We start from the raw sequence: 16444 nt of genomic DNA on the forward strand, positions 1-16444 counted from the left end.
TTTTTTAAAGTTTATTTAAGCAGTTTTTTTTAACAAATTTACTTATAAATTTGTTTAGATTTATACATTTGTATTCTGATTATTCAGTTCTGACAATCTACAAGTGGTAATATTGGTTTGTCTCACCGTTTTCAAGCTTTGCTTTTATGGATCTTTGTTTTGTTGTTTACTAAGATTCATTGTATTAAAACACCCTTAGATGGGATTATGATTTTTATTAATTAAATTTCAGAATGGTGCACCAAAATGATTCAGGCGATGGCAGTGCATTTGTTCTGCCTAATGAGCAGCCGTTTGAGAGGCTGGAGGTAGAACAGGCTTTCAATGAACTTAGTACACAGGCAGCAAAAAACATGCATATATTATAGCCAAAACTTCTTATTTATTTTATTTTGAACCTGTAATATAAAAAATTATTAGATCGAACAATGTCAAACAATTCGGTAGCTGAAATATTAGGCTAGTGGCGTGGATTGAGTATGGGGAATGCTTTGGTTTTAAATAGGAATAATTTATTTCCATTCCCAGCTAAGGCTTCAATTATTAAACCAATACACATGACAAAATTCCAATAATGGACTAATTCACATGACCAAAATGGCTCTAGACCACAGACAACAGACTCATTAAAAGTTTGTAACCCAATAGCTTAACATTAAATCTCTCAAATTAAAAACTAACCTAAAGGAATATTATATATGCATTTAATACTAAGGAAGCTTTATACACTCATTATCTTGGGCAAGCCTCCTGGTATGGTGGTCTTATTATCCTGTTTCAGACCAGTCCAGAATCTCCAGATATTTTCAGGTATATTACTCTTTGTGTTTGGATGCCTCAAGTCGTGTCCAATCTAAAGAAGATAAGAGAACCATTAATGTGCGTGGCCTACGCTCTACAAAGAGGAGATATTTAGCAATGATGTTGATCATTCTTTATCTTAAATAATAGGTACAGGATGCATGCCTGTGTGAAGTTTAAGACCTCGGTAACCATTGGACCGATTTGGTTCTCTTCTATAACCCCCTTCTATTTTTTTTACATTTGTTGAGCGACTGTGGATATTCCCTAGCTAATTTGTTGTTAATGATTCACAATCATTAATTGTGATTTTTAGGTTGATTCATGCACTCAATTGTGGAGAACCCATAGCAAGCCTGAAGGACAAGTCCTTGGCTGTGGGTGTCACGGACACTGAGTTCAATGCCTACCTTGTTTACGCTTCAGGTAATTTTATGAAAAGAAAAAAAACTTTTTGAGATACTTTTAATTAACATGTTTAAAGAAGAAAACTTTTCTGTTCTATCTGAATAAAATATTATCATGTTCTTAACTTAATATCCAGTCAAAATAAAAATAAAGTTTCTGACACCTACACGCAGAAAATCAATATTATATATTTTGTCTTAAAAATTATAATATATGAATGGTGTAAAATTAGAGCTCATACAGATTATTGTCAGAAATAAATTTATTTTAAGTATTCTTTATTTACTTTTCATTGCGTCCATGAGTGTTAGGTATGGCTTTTTTTAGTTTTAATATTTTTTGGGTTATGCTTTTAAAGAAACTACATACCTTGCATATATTTCACTTTTTAAACCAGCATAAAACCGCAACTCAATTTGCTTAATATTTGTTTGATTAAGGCATTTACGGGAACTGGGGTAACTATCTTGGATTTGGAGATTCCAAGTTTGTTCCCAATCTATCAGAGAATGCATTTGAAAAGATTGTACTAGCCAGTCAAGCTGCCATGAACAATACAGGAATTCATTCGACTTAAAATGATAAATTGAATGGTACATTTTCAAGTACGCCTGTTTACTTATCCATTTTGATGTTATGGTATTTTCCATCCTTGGTGGGGTGGGGTTAGTTGGCGCGTTTATAGAATATAGATATATGCTTGTATTAAGAGTATTTGTATATATTTATTATTTTCTTTGTGAGTCAACCAAATAACCTGAAAAAATATCAATATAAAGCTTCCTTATGGTGTGCAAACCAATCATGCGAGACGGTTTTAATATCTTGCTGGACACACATCCAGATTTAGGAATTTATAGTTGAATGCTTTTATTAGGCTTAAAGGATGTTTGGACAAGAGTGAAAGGACCAATGTATTCTCTCTCTGACAAGTAAGATATGCTGTTTAAATTTTTTACCTGCATGAACGTTGAAGGCTTAAAAATTAAAAGATTCATAATTTCAAATTTATCAGATTTATTGGGTATTGTCGGTTTTGTGACATCTCCTCTTAGGGGGTGCTTCGTCGTATTTTCACAGTAGCTTTTCTCCTATTTCTAGTCCCTTTGGGACAATCATTAACATTTATCTAACCTAAAATAACCTATCAAATAAATAAAATAAAATACGACGTCACAAAACCGAAAATACCAGATTTATTTTGAAACAACATTTTATTTCTATGGAGAAACAGCTAGGGCTAGGAGATGAGGGAATAACCAAGTATTTCTCTTCCAACAGTATTATTCAATGTTTTAATACTTATTTCTAGGGAGAAACAACTAGGTCTAGGCGATGAGGGAATAACCAAGTATTTCTCTTCCAACTGTAATAGTCAAGACTCTGATATTGTCAACAGATTTCTGAAATACAAGAATATTGAAGGTAATTATGTTTTAAAACTTCAAGGCATCTTGTAGCCTAAATGTTTTAGCGCTATTATATTCTGCTGATTTGAAAATGTGGAGTTATTTGTTTCATTATATTATTGGTGAATGTGATTCATTTTTTTCCTTCTTCTTTCTTTTCTACCTGTATCTTATTTCTTTGGAGTGTCTTTTCCATTTTAATTTTCTCTTGTTAACAGAATCTGATCAATATGAATTTTTAATTTTGTGCTTTCTTGTCCTGTTAGGTATAGACTTGATTTATAGAACTATATTTCTCATATTTGTTCCAAAATCTTTTCTCGTAACCGTTCTTGTTTAAGGTTGGAATACTCGTGTGATGAAAACAATTGGTGAAACTGGAACAACTCAGTATGAGATTAGAAACGCAGCTGTGGATAAGTGCGTTCTGTCTGAAGAAACATTTGAAAATTGTAATTTTAAGGTAAGCTAAAAAAAAACACCAACACACAATTGTTTTATTTGAGAAGCTAAACTGTACTTCTTCCAAATGTCCGTCTTATCTTAGTTTATTTGTTGGTCTTAAAAGATTTTTTGTCAAAACCTACATTTCTGACAACTCAAGCAGTGAAGAAGATTTTAATATTACAGAAAATCAATCCTATAAAGTACAACTTTTGATGATTAGCCTTTTACTTTATTAGGCACCTTTAAGTAAAAAAAATAAGGGGGGGGGAAGTTTGTACACTTATAGGAAATGAAATTCAGTACCAAAGTTTGGGAGGGTACTGTGGGCTTGTTTTTAAAGTTATCAACCTAATTCTTTTTGTAGGCTCTCTTATATGACTGGATATACACGTATTTCTTTGAAAATTGAATTTCGGCACTTTCCTTCTAGGGGCTTGTGGAGCAATAGACCCCCCAAAACACTAAAAATATGAGTTCTGAACTTATTTTTAAAGATATCAACCTGATTTTTTTTATAATACTTTTTTTTAACATAACCGAATCAACGAACCATTACAGATTTCATTTTGGGACTTTCCTTCTAGGGGCTTGTGGAGCAATAGACCCCTCAAAACACTAAAAATACGAGTTCTGACCTTATTTTTAAAGATATCAACCTGATTTTTTTTTATAATACTTTTTTAACATAACCGAATCAACGAACCATTACAGATTTCATTTTGGGACTTTCCTTCTAGGGGCTTGTGGAGCAATAGACCCCCCAAAACACTAAAAATATGAGTTCTGACCTTATTTTTAAAGATATCAACCTGATTTTTTTTTAATAATACTTTTTTAACATAACCGAATCAACGAACCATTACAGATTTCATTTTGGGACTTTCCTTCTAGGGGCTTGTGGAGCAATAGACCCCCCAAAACACTAAAAATATGAGTTCTGACCTTATTTTAAAGGATATCAACCTGATTTTTTTTATAATACTTTTTTAACATAACCGAATCAACAAACCATTACAGATTTCATTTTGGGACTTTCCTTCTAGGGCTTGTGGAGCAAAAGACCCCCAAAAACACTAAAAATATGAGTTCTGACCTTATTTTTAAAGATAACAACCTGATTTTTTTATAATACTTTTTTAACATAACCGAATCAAAGAACCATTACAGATTTCATTTTTGGACTTTCCTTCTAGGGTGTAGTGGAGCAAAAGACCCCTAAAACACTAAAAATATGAGTTCTGACCTTATTTTTAAAGATATCAACCTGATTTTTTTAACACTTTTTTAACATAACCGAACTTGGTAACTTTTACAGATTTCATTTGGGACTTTCCTTCTAGAAGCTAGTGGGACAAAAGACATGCTGTATTTGTTGCAATTGAAAAACCAATCAATAACTAATAGTTTTCTTTTTTTACACTGAATACTTAATTTTTTTCAATTATGTAGATAGTTTTTGACTTTTTTGAATTTTTTAAAATTTGTTAGGATACATCATCATTTTTAGTCTTTGTACAGTATTTCTATACCAAGTATTATGAAACCTTAATCTAGTTGTCTTAATGTAATTTTTTTAAAGAATACTACATAATATTTGAATATGACTGTGAATTGATTCAAGCGCATTTTCATTGGACCCTAGAAGGAAATCAAAATCTGTAATGATTACATAGTTCATTTATGTAAAAAATTTCACATTAAAAAAATATTTTTAGTGTTTTGCTTCACTAGCTTCTAGAAGGAAAGTCCCAAAATTAAATCTGTAAAAGTTACCAAGTTCAGTGTTAAAAAAGTGATTTAAAAAAATCAGGTTGATATTTTTAAAAATAAGGTCAGAACTCATATGTTTAGTGTTTTGGGGGGTCTTTTGCTCCACTAGTCCCTAGAAGTAAAGTCCCAAAATGAAATCTGTAATGGTTCATTAAGTCAGATGTTAAAAAAGTTTTCTTTAAAAAATCAGGTTGACATCTTTAGAAATAAGCTCAGAACTCCTATTTTTAGTGTTTTTTTGGAGTCTTTTGCTCCACTAGCTCTAGAAGGAAAGTCCCAAAATGAAATCTGTATTGTTTCGTAGATTTGGTTATGTTAAAAAAGTATTATAAAAAAATTGGGTTAATATCTTTAAAAATAAGCTCAGAACTCATATTTTTAGTGTTTTTGGGATCTTTGCTCCACTAGCCCCTAGAAGGAAAGTCCCAAAATGAAATCCGTAATGGTTTCTTAGTTCGGTTATGTTAAAAAAGTATTATTTTTAAAAAAACAGTTTGATATATTTAAAAATAAGCTCAGAACTCATATTTTTAGTGTTGGGGTCTTTTGCTCCACAAGCCCCTAGAAAGAGAGTCCTAAAATGAAATCTGTAATAGTACGTAGATTTTGGGGGTCTTGCTCCACAAGCCCTAGAAGGAAAGTACCAAAATGAAATCCGTAATGGTTTCTTCAATTTTCTTTTAGTGTTCTTTTGGAGTCTTTTGCTCCACTAGCTCTAGAAGGAAAGTCCCAAAATGAAATCTGTAATGGTTCGTTGATTCGGTTATGTTAAAAAAGTATTATTGAAAAAAATCAGGTTGATATCTTTAAAAATAAGGTAAGAACTCATATTTTTAGTGTTTTGGGGGGTCTATTGCTCCACAAGCCCCTAGAAGGAAAGTCCCAAAATGAAATCTGTAATGGTTCGTTGATTCGGTTATGTTAAAAAAGTATTATAAAAAAAATCAGGTTGATATCTTTAAAAATAAGGTCAGAACTCATATTTTTAGTGTTTTGGGGGGTCTATTGCTCCACAAGCCCCTAGAAGGAAAGTCCCAAAATGAAATCCGTAATGGTTTCTTCAATCGGTTATGTTGAAAAAGTATTATTTTTAAAAAATCAGGTTGATATCTTTAAAAATAAGGTCAGAACTCATATTTTTAGTGTTTTTTGGGGTCTTTTGCTCCACAAGGCCCTAGAAGGAAAGTTCCAAAATGAAATCTGTAATGGTTCGTTGATTCGGTTATGTTAAAAAAGTATTATTAAAAAAAATCAGGTTGATATCTTTAAAAATAAGGTCAGAACTCATATTTGTAGTGTTTTGGGGGGTCTATTGCTCCACTAGGCCCTAGAAGGAAAGTCCCAAAATGAAATCTGTAATGGTTCGTTGATTCGGTTATGTTAAAAAAGTATTATAAAAAAAAATCAGGTTGATATCCTTAAAAATAAGTTCAGAACTCATATTTTTAGTGTTTTGGGGGGTCTATTGCTCCACAAGCCCCTAGAAGGAAAGTGCCGAAATTCAATTTTCAAAGAAATACGTGTATATCCAGTCATATAAGAGAGCCTACAAAAAGAATTAGGTTGATAACTTTAAAAACAAGCCCACAGTACCCTCCCAAACTTTGGTACTGAATTTCATTTCCTATAAGTGTACAAACTTCCCCCCCCCTTAACTTTTTAAGAACTCAAAATGTTTAAGCTAATCTTTTTTAAGGTAACAACTGGTGATTATGAAGCTCTGCTTGAAAAGGTCAATGAGAACCTTATCGAGGCAGCAAAACATGCTTCCAATGATCTTGAAAAGAAAATGATTGACGAGTATATCAAGGTAAGTAGATATACTTTCCTAAAGTCAAAATGCTGAAATGTTACATATAAAATTATGTTGGGTAAAAGACTTTCTTTGATCTAATTAGTAAAATGCTTAATACTTTTAGAGCTTCAAGATTGGGTCAGTGGACGCGCACAAGGACGGCTCTAGGTGCTGGATCAAGAACAAAGGACCCACAGTAGAGACCTACATCGGGTTCATCGAGAATTATAGAGACCCCACAGGGGTTAGGTCGGAGTTTGAAGGGTTTGTGGCGGTTGTCAACAAGAAATTGTCACAGATTTTTCAGGTAACAAAATTAGAAAATTGAAAAAGAGAGAGGTCATTTTCTAGTAAATCCCGTAAAGGTGTGTGTTATAAGGCCTAAAAATAGTAGTAGAACGATAAGGTGCTCTATATATTTGTATTCCCTATTGAATAGAACAATAGGGAAATTTTTTTTTTTTTTTGATAACCGTACCTGGAATATCTTTAAAAAATACGAAATTTCTATCAAACGCTTTGTTTGGCTCAAACTGACAAAAATTAAAAAAAATATAATTATAATAATAATGTTTTCTATAGGTACAAGGTAAAGGTTAAGAACAATCTATACCATTAAACAAAGGAGAAGCCAGTCTTTACAGGTTGATTTATTATAATTATATTTTTTTTATTTGTGTCAGTTTGAGCCAAACAAAGCATTTGATATAAATTTCAAGATATTCCAGGTACGGTTATCAAAAAAAAAAAAAAAATTTCTTCCCTATTGTTCTATTCAATAGGGAATACAAATATATAGAGCACCTTATCGTTCTACTACTATTTTTAGGCCTTATAACACACACCTTTACGGGATTTACTAGAAAATGACCTCCCTCTTTTAATGTAAAAATCAACAACTTGAATAATTTTATTTGTTTTGCTCCCATGCAACTGCAAAATAATTAAATTGAATAATATTTGAAATCATATTAATTTAAATTTCACCAAAAGTTTTTGTATTAGTATATGATATAATTTATTTGAAAAGTTGCTTACAAGATGTATCTAATTTGAAATCTGATTGGTAGAAAATAATGATTAATTTAGACTTTAGTTGATAATGCAGAAGAGTTGCTGCCAAAACTTCCCTGGACTAAGGACTTCGAGAAGGATAAATTCTTACGTCCTGATTACACTTATCTAGAGGTAATATTATGCTTTTAGGAGCGAAGCTACATTATTATTGGAGTCCGTCCGTCATCTAACTTGTACACAATTTTTAATAATGAATAGGTACTTTTTCACTGTATATAGACTGTTTAGATATTTTAATAAGGGTTTTATAATGAAGTATTGCATTCATTAAATATTAACAAGGCTTGGTAGTTGGACGTTTTAATGGCGGCAGTTTGTACACAAATAATGCAAATTGTTAAAACTTAGTTGGGTAACTGTGAAATTGGATAATCAAAAATTTGCGACTAAAGGCTTATGAGGATTTGAGGTATTAATCCTAACTGAAGTATCTTATCTTAATTAAAACCTGATCATTGTTTTAGGTTGTAGCCTGTGCAAGTTCTATGGTACCTTCAGGAATTAATATTCCCAACTATGATGATATCAGACAAGAGGAGGGATTCAAGAACGTTACACTCGGAAACGTTCTCAAGGTAAAGAAATCGAAACATTTCCACGATAAGTTTAAATGTTTAGGGATGAAACATGAAAAAATATACATTGTATGTATGAATTTAATTACCAACTCAAAAGTATTTAAATATGAAGTTTATGTTTCATGAACAAATATGTATTGTACAATCCTCAGATGCTAATAATAAACTACTAACGTATTTATGTTACTTTCATTAACCACTAGCTGCTTCGCCCCTAGCCACTAGGTATAATTACATCTACTATAATCTACCCAGCGGAACAAAATGCGAATTAATCGCAATATCCAGGGGGAAAAAATGCGACTGAATCGCAAATTTTCGCGAATTCACAAAATTCGTAAAAATTCGAGAAAAAAATGGGGGGGATTTTTTTTTTTTGGGGGGGGGTGTCCCAACCCCCAAGAAAATAGCCTAAAACCACCACAGGACCAGTAGGTATATTCCCTGAAGAGTAGAATCCGATCGGTTCAGTGGTTACCGAGATCTTAAGGGACTGACGGACAGACAGGCGGACAGACAGTAAGCTACTTTGTATTATAGATCATATGTAAATATATCCCTTTTTATCCTAAATTGGTTAATTGCATCCAACTAATGAGTTTAACAAACAATTAACAAATTTGGAAATTTGTTAGATAAAGATACACAAGAAGGCTTTGAAAAAAAAATCTTAAATCAAAATTATCCTTGAATTTCATGGTGAAATCATAACCTGAACCTAATCACCTTTTTGGCCCCTTACATATAAATCAGCAAGATGAATTTTAGGCAGCCTATTTTCCCCTCTCCTTTTCTCCCAACACTTTCAAGGTTTTTTCTTTGTTAGGCCAAGCATGGAGTGAGCAAATCCCGGACTAACTTTATGTCCGAGGCTGATGATCAGCTGTTCAAAGAGTACAAAGTGGCCGCTTACGAGGTTGTTGTTGGTCTACATGAACTGCTAGGCCACGGGTCGGGCAAACTTTTTATGGAAACTGAGGAAGGGTAAGTTACTCATAACTGCTCATCTGTTATTGTTTCTCTGTCCTTCTAGACACTTGTGGTCGATTTCATGGATTTTGTCGTCTTTGTATGCTAAAATTATAGCTAATAGTTTTTAAAAAATATTAGGCGCTTCACACCAGGGGTAGCCAGTCTAACCAACAATTCTACAAAAAAAATCACGAAACCTTATGGGGTATCTGGTGATATAGTTTGTTTTTGTGATGTAAGTGAAGAGTGAATATCATACCCTTGTTCCTGGCTTCACACAAGGTATTCTCTTGGGCACTGATTAATAACTCCCACCACTTCCCAAATACTGTTACCGAATATATTGTTTTTAAGGAAAAACTTCAGTGATGAGTTGATAAATCCTCTGACAGAAAAGCCTCTTGAAAGCTGGTACAAGCTGGGAGAAAACTACAATACAATTTTCACTACTATTGGTTTGTACTGATAATTTAATATTTTTGAATAGATTTTGACCATGTTAACATTCTTAAAGAAGACAATAAACAAAATTAACACTTTTGTATATTAATATTATGGGTTGAAAAGTTCGGACACTATAAGTTCGGAACCAGCAAATATATGATTTTTTAAAAAAAGTTTTCAAATGAATAACGTGGACATTAAACTTTGGGTACCAGCGTATTTTACAGTCTATTTAATATTCAGGATCAAGTTATGAAGAGTGTCGAGCTGAAAGTGTTGCACTCCACCTTTCCCTGGACTCTAGTTCAGTACAAATATTTGGCCATAGTGGGGAGGATATTGAACATATCAAATATATTTCTTGGCTACATATGGCCCATGGAGGTAATGTCAACTGTCCTTTCTTAAAAACAAAAGCAAATTAAAATTCTTAATTATCAAATAATAAAATTACAAAAGATAATCTATTATTATTTACTTAAACATGATATAACTAATTCCAAATTTTCATCCAGGTATTGTTGGGCTGGAGATGTTCAGTCCTGCCAGTGATCAATGGAAACAGGCGCACTCTAGGGCCAGGTGTACATTTTTATGCATTAGTATTAAGTAGAGTGATTAGGGATCTTAAGGGATAAGACAATGATGTACGTCCCCCATGATGAAACATGAAATTACCCCTTCTTTAGATTACAATTAATGGTTGAAACGTTTGGACACTCAACTTAATGATCCAACCAATAATAAATCTCTTATAGTCTCCAAAATTATGAAGCCAACGTAAAAGAAAATGCTTTTAAAAAACTTTAGGGACTAGTGTAAAAAACAGCCTATTGTCCCCCCCTCTCTCTCTCTGAGGGCGATATGTTGTTGTGTTGACTCTAGTACTCTATTATACAGGAATAATATAAGTTGACAAGAAATGTTTTGGTATGAACCATACCACATTTTAATATAAGGGGATTATTCAAACCCAACATAAGATATGCATAATATAATAATGATGGTAGGTATACTTTACACAAATTAAAACCAGAAGCTAAAACTATTTTTTTTAAACTCACATACCCAACATTGTATTTAAATAGAAACTTTTTAGCAAAGAATTGCTTTAAATAGCACCATAACATTTACTTCTACAGGTTTGTGATTCTACAAGTACTGCTGGAGGCTGGGGATGGATTTTGTAAAGTTGAACAGGTCACTGGGGACGATGGTAAACCTGATCTACTGCTTACAATGGATAGGTTGGTATTTTTGGATATTTTTTAATAGTCTTATATTTAACCCCTTGTTAAATAAAAAAAATACGGTCTAATTTAGATTTATAAATATAGAGAAATACATGGCAAATAAAAGTAAAATACCTTCTGTTCTAAATGGCTTAAAAAGTTAAAACTATTTTTACTGACTGATTAGGAGTAAGCTGGATACAGTGGGCGGACCTGCCATTGCCAAGTTCCTGGAGAAGCTGCAAGTGTACAAATCAACAGCTGACATCAAAAGTGCTCTGGCAATGTATGATGGATATAGTCAGGTATAAAAAATAATGTAGAGGTTGGGATACTTGATGATTCCCTGTCCGGTGCTTTTAATATTAATTATGTATGTCTTATGAGAATTTGAAATGATTTTCCAGTATTTCTTTGAAACTGATTATTATCAGTTGGATTAGAACCGGTTCTCAGCCATACGAAAAAATTATTTATAGCATCGTATTGTATCCAGTTTCCACCAATATAAAAATGCACCATCATAATATTAAAACCAGTTTTTAACCCGTGCCTTCGGCATCTCGGAGCTGAAAAACACTGGTTTTAAACTTATTATTGAATGTTTTTATGTCCGCGGAAAACTGTTTAATGTTTATAATACGATGCGATAAATAACTACTTTTGACATATTTTCAACTTAAAATCTTAAAATTAACACATATACTCATCCATTAATCCCTGTTTAGGTGACGGATAAAGGATCCCATCCCTGGCTAACCTGGAGAGATATTGTTGTGAACAGGAAGAAACACAGACCAATTCTTGTGCAGGTATCATCATTAAATTTCATTTATACATCAGCATTTTAGCCTTAAAGTAAGACTCAACATTGGGTAGCTTATCCGTCAGTCAAAAATAACCGTTCTTAATTTGTTTATTTTTGTTAATAACTGTTTACATTAACACTTTGCATTTTTCGTTTTCTGTAACTAGTGGCTTCGCCCCCTCAAAGTTATAAACGGTTCGGTCAAGCTGTTGACCAAATTTAAGGTTACTTCAGAATGTAGGGCAACAATTTTATGGGCATATCTTGTTCTTTTAGGGAAACACAAGGCTTGAAAATGAGAAGATCAAGTTGACCCAATATGATCCAAGCTCAGAAGGATTAATTAAAAGCTATACTGACAGGTATTCATTTACAGTAGTGGAGCTACTATATAACTATTGTTTGTCTATACCTCTGTCCAGAGTTGTGGATCCGGATCCGCAAGGATCCGCATTTTTTTGAGTCCAAGGATCCGGATCCTGGGGTATAAATTTATGGAAAAATCTACCTAAATTTATATAAAATAGTCACTTACAAATTTACAAATTTTACAAAGGAGGACATCATCTCAGACATTCTCGTGATGAGAGCCAACCTTTAAGGTTTAGGTTCAGACTTGAAAATTAAAAGTATTTTTGACTTCGAGATTAAAGAATAAATATTTTTTGAAAAATTTGGTAATTTTATTTTTATTGTCAAGGATCCGGATCCGCGCTGACCAAATTTAGAGGATCCGGATCCGCATACAATCAATGCGGATCCACAACACTGCCTCTGTCAATTGTAAATAGGCAGGCACCAATTTTACAACTATACATTCTTTTGTGTTATGTTAACTAAGAGTAAATAATAAACAAACATTTTTAAATTAAGTATTTTTAAAGCGTTTCCAATATTTGGCTAGGTTAAGTAGGATTTTTAAAAGCCACCAAGGGGTTTTGATACACTTTTTTAAGGTTCGAAATGAGTGTTTTACCCATTAATGTCAGATATACTTCATGTAACTGTCCAATTTTTTTATTTTATTTTAGATTCCCAAGCATTGCTGAGATCACTGAATTGTTTGAAAGTGTCACAAAATCTGAAGGAAACCATTGGTAGATTTTATTCACCAATCAAACCAAACATAATTTGTAAATCAATCAGGATTGGCAAGAAAAGTCCATGGCAGTTAAAACCACATGGTTTTTTGCCGGTTTAACCACCAACAAAAATTCATAGCAAAAGTCCACATTGAAAAAAATCATCTGTTTTTACCTTCAAAAAGGTCCTAAATTACTATTTTTTCTCAAGAAACTTCTTATTTTTTTGTTTTTACCTTCAAAAAGGTCCTAAATTACTATTTTCTCCTAAGAAACTTCTTATTTTTTTGTTTTTACCTTCAAAAAGGTCCTAAATTACAATTTTTCTTAAGAAACTTTTTTATTTTTTCTTAAAACGACTGTACTCAAAGTATAAAAAACATTAGAATTTACAACAAGAAAGGCTTATTTTTAGAAAGCAACATATTTACTTGATAAAAAAAATAGAAAGAAATCAAAATGTACATAAAAAAACAGTTGAATTTACAACAAATTTAACTTTTTTTTTTGTTGAAAATTCAGTTTTTTTCCACGATTTAACCGGTTAAAACTGGACTTTTCAATTATCTGTGGACTTTTCTAGAAATACCCGGATTTTGCCAACCCTGAAACCAATCATCTGATGATTATCATTTATTGCACTGGTGAATATTTTGTTTATTTTTTTTGTAATTGAATATTTATGTATTTTGATTCAATATTGATTGTGATATGTTTGATACTTAATGAAAGTTTGATTTTTTGGTATTAACATATTATTAACTAGCGGCTACGCCCCAAGAGGCCTCTAGTTAAGGTATTGGAGGGAATTCAACCCTCTCCCCCCACTTTCAATTTTAGTTTTAAAAAGAAAAAGTTTTGGCAGCCTTGTATGAAGCTAAGCCCTGTGAGTCATGAAGCAGCATCGCTTATCGGAATTTTGATTTTATGGTATTTTTTTCCTAGGGGCGATTTATCTTGGGATGGTGTTGGTACTCTCCAAAATAGTCACAAACCTTACCATGATCTATTTTAAGCTGCATTGTAAAGGAAATCTATATCGGTTCAGCAGTTATCGAGATCCTTCATATTGATTATTTTTTAACTAACCCCCTGTAAAATAAGGGATTTGTGTAATGAATATGCGCACAAAGTCGCTCTTATTTGCATGTTAACTTACGCTGCGTGGTCCTTAAACAAGTTCATAATTTGCTTTTTTTTTAATTATTCTTGTTTATATTCAACAATATGAAACGTTGGAAAGGATTAAAATTAGAATTAAAAAGTTTATTAAAATATACCTCTTTATTCAGACTTAATTCGAATTATTCGATACTTTTCCACAATGTACCTATCGAGCACTAACCCCCCCCCTCTTCCTTTCATTTTAAAATTAATTGACAATAAAATTGGATGGGGGGCTACCGAGTTCCAAATATAAATTGACCTAAAGTAGAAAACGCGTGAAATAATTTCGAGGAGGGGGGGGGGGGGGGAGTGTCGTTTCTTGACATGGTGCTTTGGGAGAAATTGGCAATTATTCTAATACTATGATAATTGTCTTATCTTAAATTAAAGTTGAGAGTAAATAAATAAGGGTGGGTTAGTATCAACAAAATAATTATAATTTTAAAATTAAAAGATTAATGATAATCACGTGACTTTGGAATAAGCAAACCTATTGTTATGTACTGAGAAATGTCCAAATATTTTTTTTTGCATCTATATGTAAATAAACAAAGTCTTTCTTTGCAAAAATAAATTTATTCATTTTGCTTTTTTTAGATATATCTGGAAGTGTAACAATTTTGAAAAGACATAGAAATATACCATTAAAACATTATTAAACACACTTTTTGAAAGCTTTATCTGTTTTAAGAGATAAAAAAACACCTGAAATAAATGTGATGTATTTTTAAACAGATAACCAGTACAGATAGTCCATACTTCCAATGTGTCAAACACAGTTTAACAGGCAGGCATAGTACAAAATTTTTGAAAAGCAGAGTAACTTGGTCTTCAAATAATCAGCCTCTGATTTTAATACCTGAAGAGAAAAACACACTTGCCCATTAGAAATTTGTTTTCCCATAGAGTATTACAGAGTACAATGGAGAAGATCCTTAATAACTCAGCTTTAAATTTACTAAAATATATTTGTGTTTTGTTAATAATGTACATGGACGAAAAAAATTCCTGATGATGAGGGCAGTTTTGCCCTCGAAACGTTGAATAAATTTAAAAGTTTGATGCCTTGAGTTTTTCATTCTGAGGATTTTACATGTTGGGTCCGTTAACCATTCGTCTTACTAAAATATATAAACCGTCTATCTCAAGTAACAGCCGAGTATTTCATGTACAGAGAAGCTTCGCAAATAAAAAGTTGCGTTAGATGAAACTGCAAAAATACTTCTTCTACACTGGAATAATGCACACTTTTTGATAAATTTTACCCACTCCAATCTGTAATAGCGCGTAAATATTAAATCACAACAACAAAGAAATTCATATAATTATACTAGCCTACAGCTCACGTTGTTCGCTGGTCTGTAATGCTCTTAAGAATATTAAATATCCTTACTGGAAAGGTAGAAGTCTGATGCAATTATTATGGTATAAAATCCGATCATTTAAGAATTTGTAGAGGGCCCGATCTTTCAGGGTTAAGACAGAAGACTTATTTTATGTTTACTGACCAATGCACGTCTACTCTAAGAATAATATTGTCTGTCGGTCTATTGGTAATGCTCTTAAATAATTTCCCAGCTTTTATCGAAGATATTTTTTTGTGTACTTACTATGTCTGTCTGTTGTGCACCCTTTTTGCTTTCATTTGCTTTGCCTTTTATTTTTTTTAAATTCAAGAGCTTCTATGGTTATGGATGTTGTCATCCTTATCTACCTGTTAAATTTTAGTAGCAAAGTCAATTATTATTAAGTTAAATAATTTTATTCCTCACTTAGTCTGTTATTCTGTCTATAGTGCTTCGAAATAAATAAAATTACTGTAAGGGAAATGTTTATTTCCCCTTCTGCTATTTAATATAGAAGGTTGAATTTTTTTTAGACCAATGTACTTCTGTCCGCCTATCCTTCGATCAATCAGTACTGCACATAAACATAATTTTATTTTCTGATATCAAAGACTAATTTGTGTGAAGATTTGTATGACCACTGCACTGATCATCGTTCGTCTGTCTGTCGCTTATACCGCGTTTTCTTCTTTTAACTTTTAACTTTTGTGTTTTTTACTTTTACTATTAGGAACTTTGCTACTTATGGATATTATCATCATTGTTGATGATTTTTAAACTTAGGGATCTTAGGAGATAATGTTCTTTATTTATTTTACATCCCAAATGATGATAAACAAAGGTAAGCCTTCTGTTGATTTAAGTTTGGACACTTCTAGTATGTATAGAACTGATGAAACACTGATTAAGTTTTTTTAGTCAACGTGGTTACTAAACTTTGGTTAACAGTGTAATTTACAGTCAAATGTTCCCTCCTTCCCTGAGGAAAAGAAATTTTGGTATTGAAACTATCCTTCTTCCTGTAAATTCATATGGTCCATTAGTCTTTAGGAGACATCATATTTTAATAGCTAAAATATTTGTTTTCTCAGCTGCTATCAAAATTAAA

General features: G+C 32.2%; 1 protein-coding gene across 2 annotated transcripts; it reads left to right on the top strand.

Moving 5' to 3' along the window:
* Nucleotides 1-204: 204 nt before the first annotated feature.
* On the top strand, nucleotides 205-15052 carry LOC145313722 (dipeptidyl peptidase 3-like). 2 transcript variants are annotated; one of them, XR_013877476.1, is made up of 21 exons: nucleotides 205-341; nucleotides 716-810; nucleotides 1118-1227; nucleotides 1650-1767; nucleotides 2085-2141; nucleotides 2522-2634; nucleotides 2960-3081; nucleotides 6532-6645; nucleotides 6755-6937; nucleotides 7720-7818; nucleotides 8172-8282; nucleotides 9112-9269; nucleotides 9612-9712; nucleotides 9945-10085; nucleotides 10217-10283; nucleotides 10844-10948; nucleotides 11121-11238; nucleotides 11662-11745; nucleotides 12018-12103; nucleotides 12773-13467; nucleotides 14588-15052. XR_013877476.1 is itself a non-coding variant. In XM_080153276.1 (20 exons), the coding sequence occupies exons 1-20, from the start codon at nucleotides 234-236 to the stop codon at nucleotides 12840-12842; spliced, it is 2160 nt and encodes a 719-aa protein (XP_080009402.1). In that variant the 5' UTR covers nucleotides 205-233; the 3' UTR covers nucleotides 12843-13570. The 2 variants fall into 2 exon arrangements, 1 of the variants encoding a protein (XP_080009402.1); XM_080153276.1 differs by lacking the exon at nucleotides 14588-15052 and having other exon boundaries at nucleotides 12773-13570.
* The last annotated feature ends 1392 nt before the right edge of the window (nucleotides 15053-16444 follow it).

Source organism: Acartia tonsa, chromosome 3, assembly GCF_053477335.1.
Source record: "Acartia tonsa isolate MP-2025a chromosome 3, ASM5347733v1, whole genome shotgun sequence".
NCBI classification, from domain to species: Eukaryota; Metazoa; Arthropoda; class Copepoda; order Calanoida; family Acartiidae; genus Acartia; species Acartia tonsa.

Coding starts and splice junctions, on each gene's coding strand:
- LOC145313722 (XM_080153276.1), top strand. CDS start 234: ATGGTGCACCAAAATGATTCAGGCGATGGCAGTGCATTTGTTCTGCCT. Junction 1,228..1,649: donor CTACCTTGTTTACGCTTCAG/GTAATTTTATGA, acceptor TGTTTGATTAAG/GCATTTACGGGAACTGGGGT. Junction 8,283..9,111: donor CACTCGGAAACGTTCTCAAG/GTAAAGAAATCG, acceptor TTTCTTTGTTAG/GCCAAGCATGGAGTGAGCAA.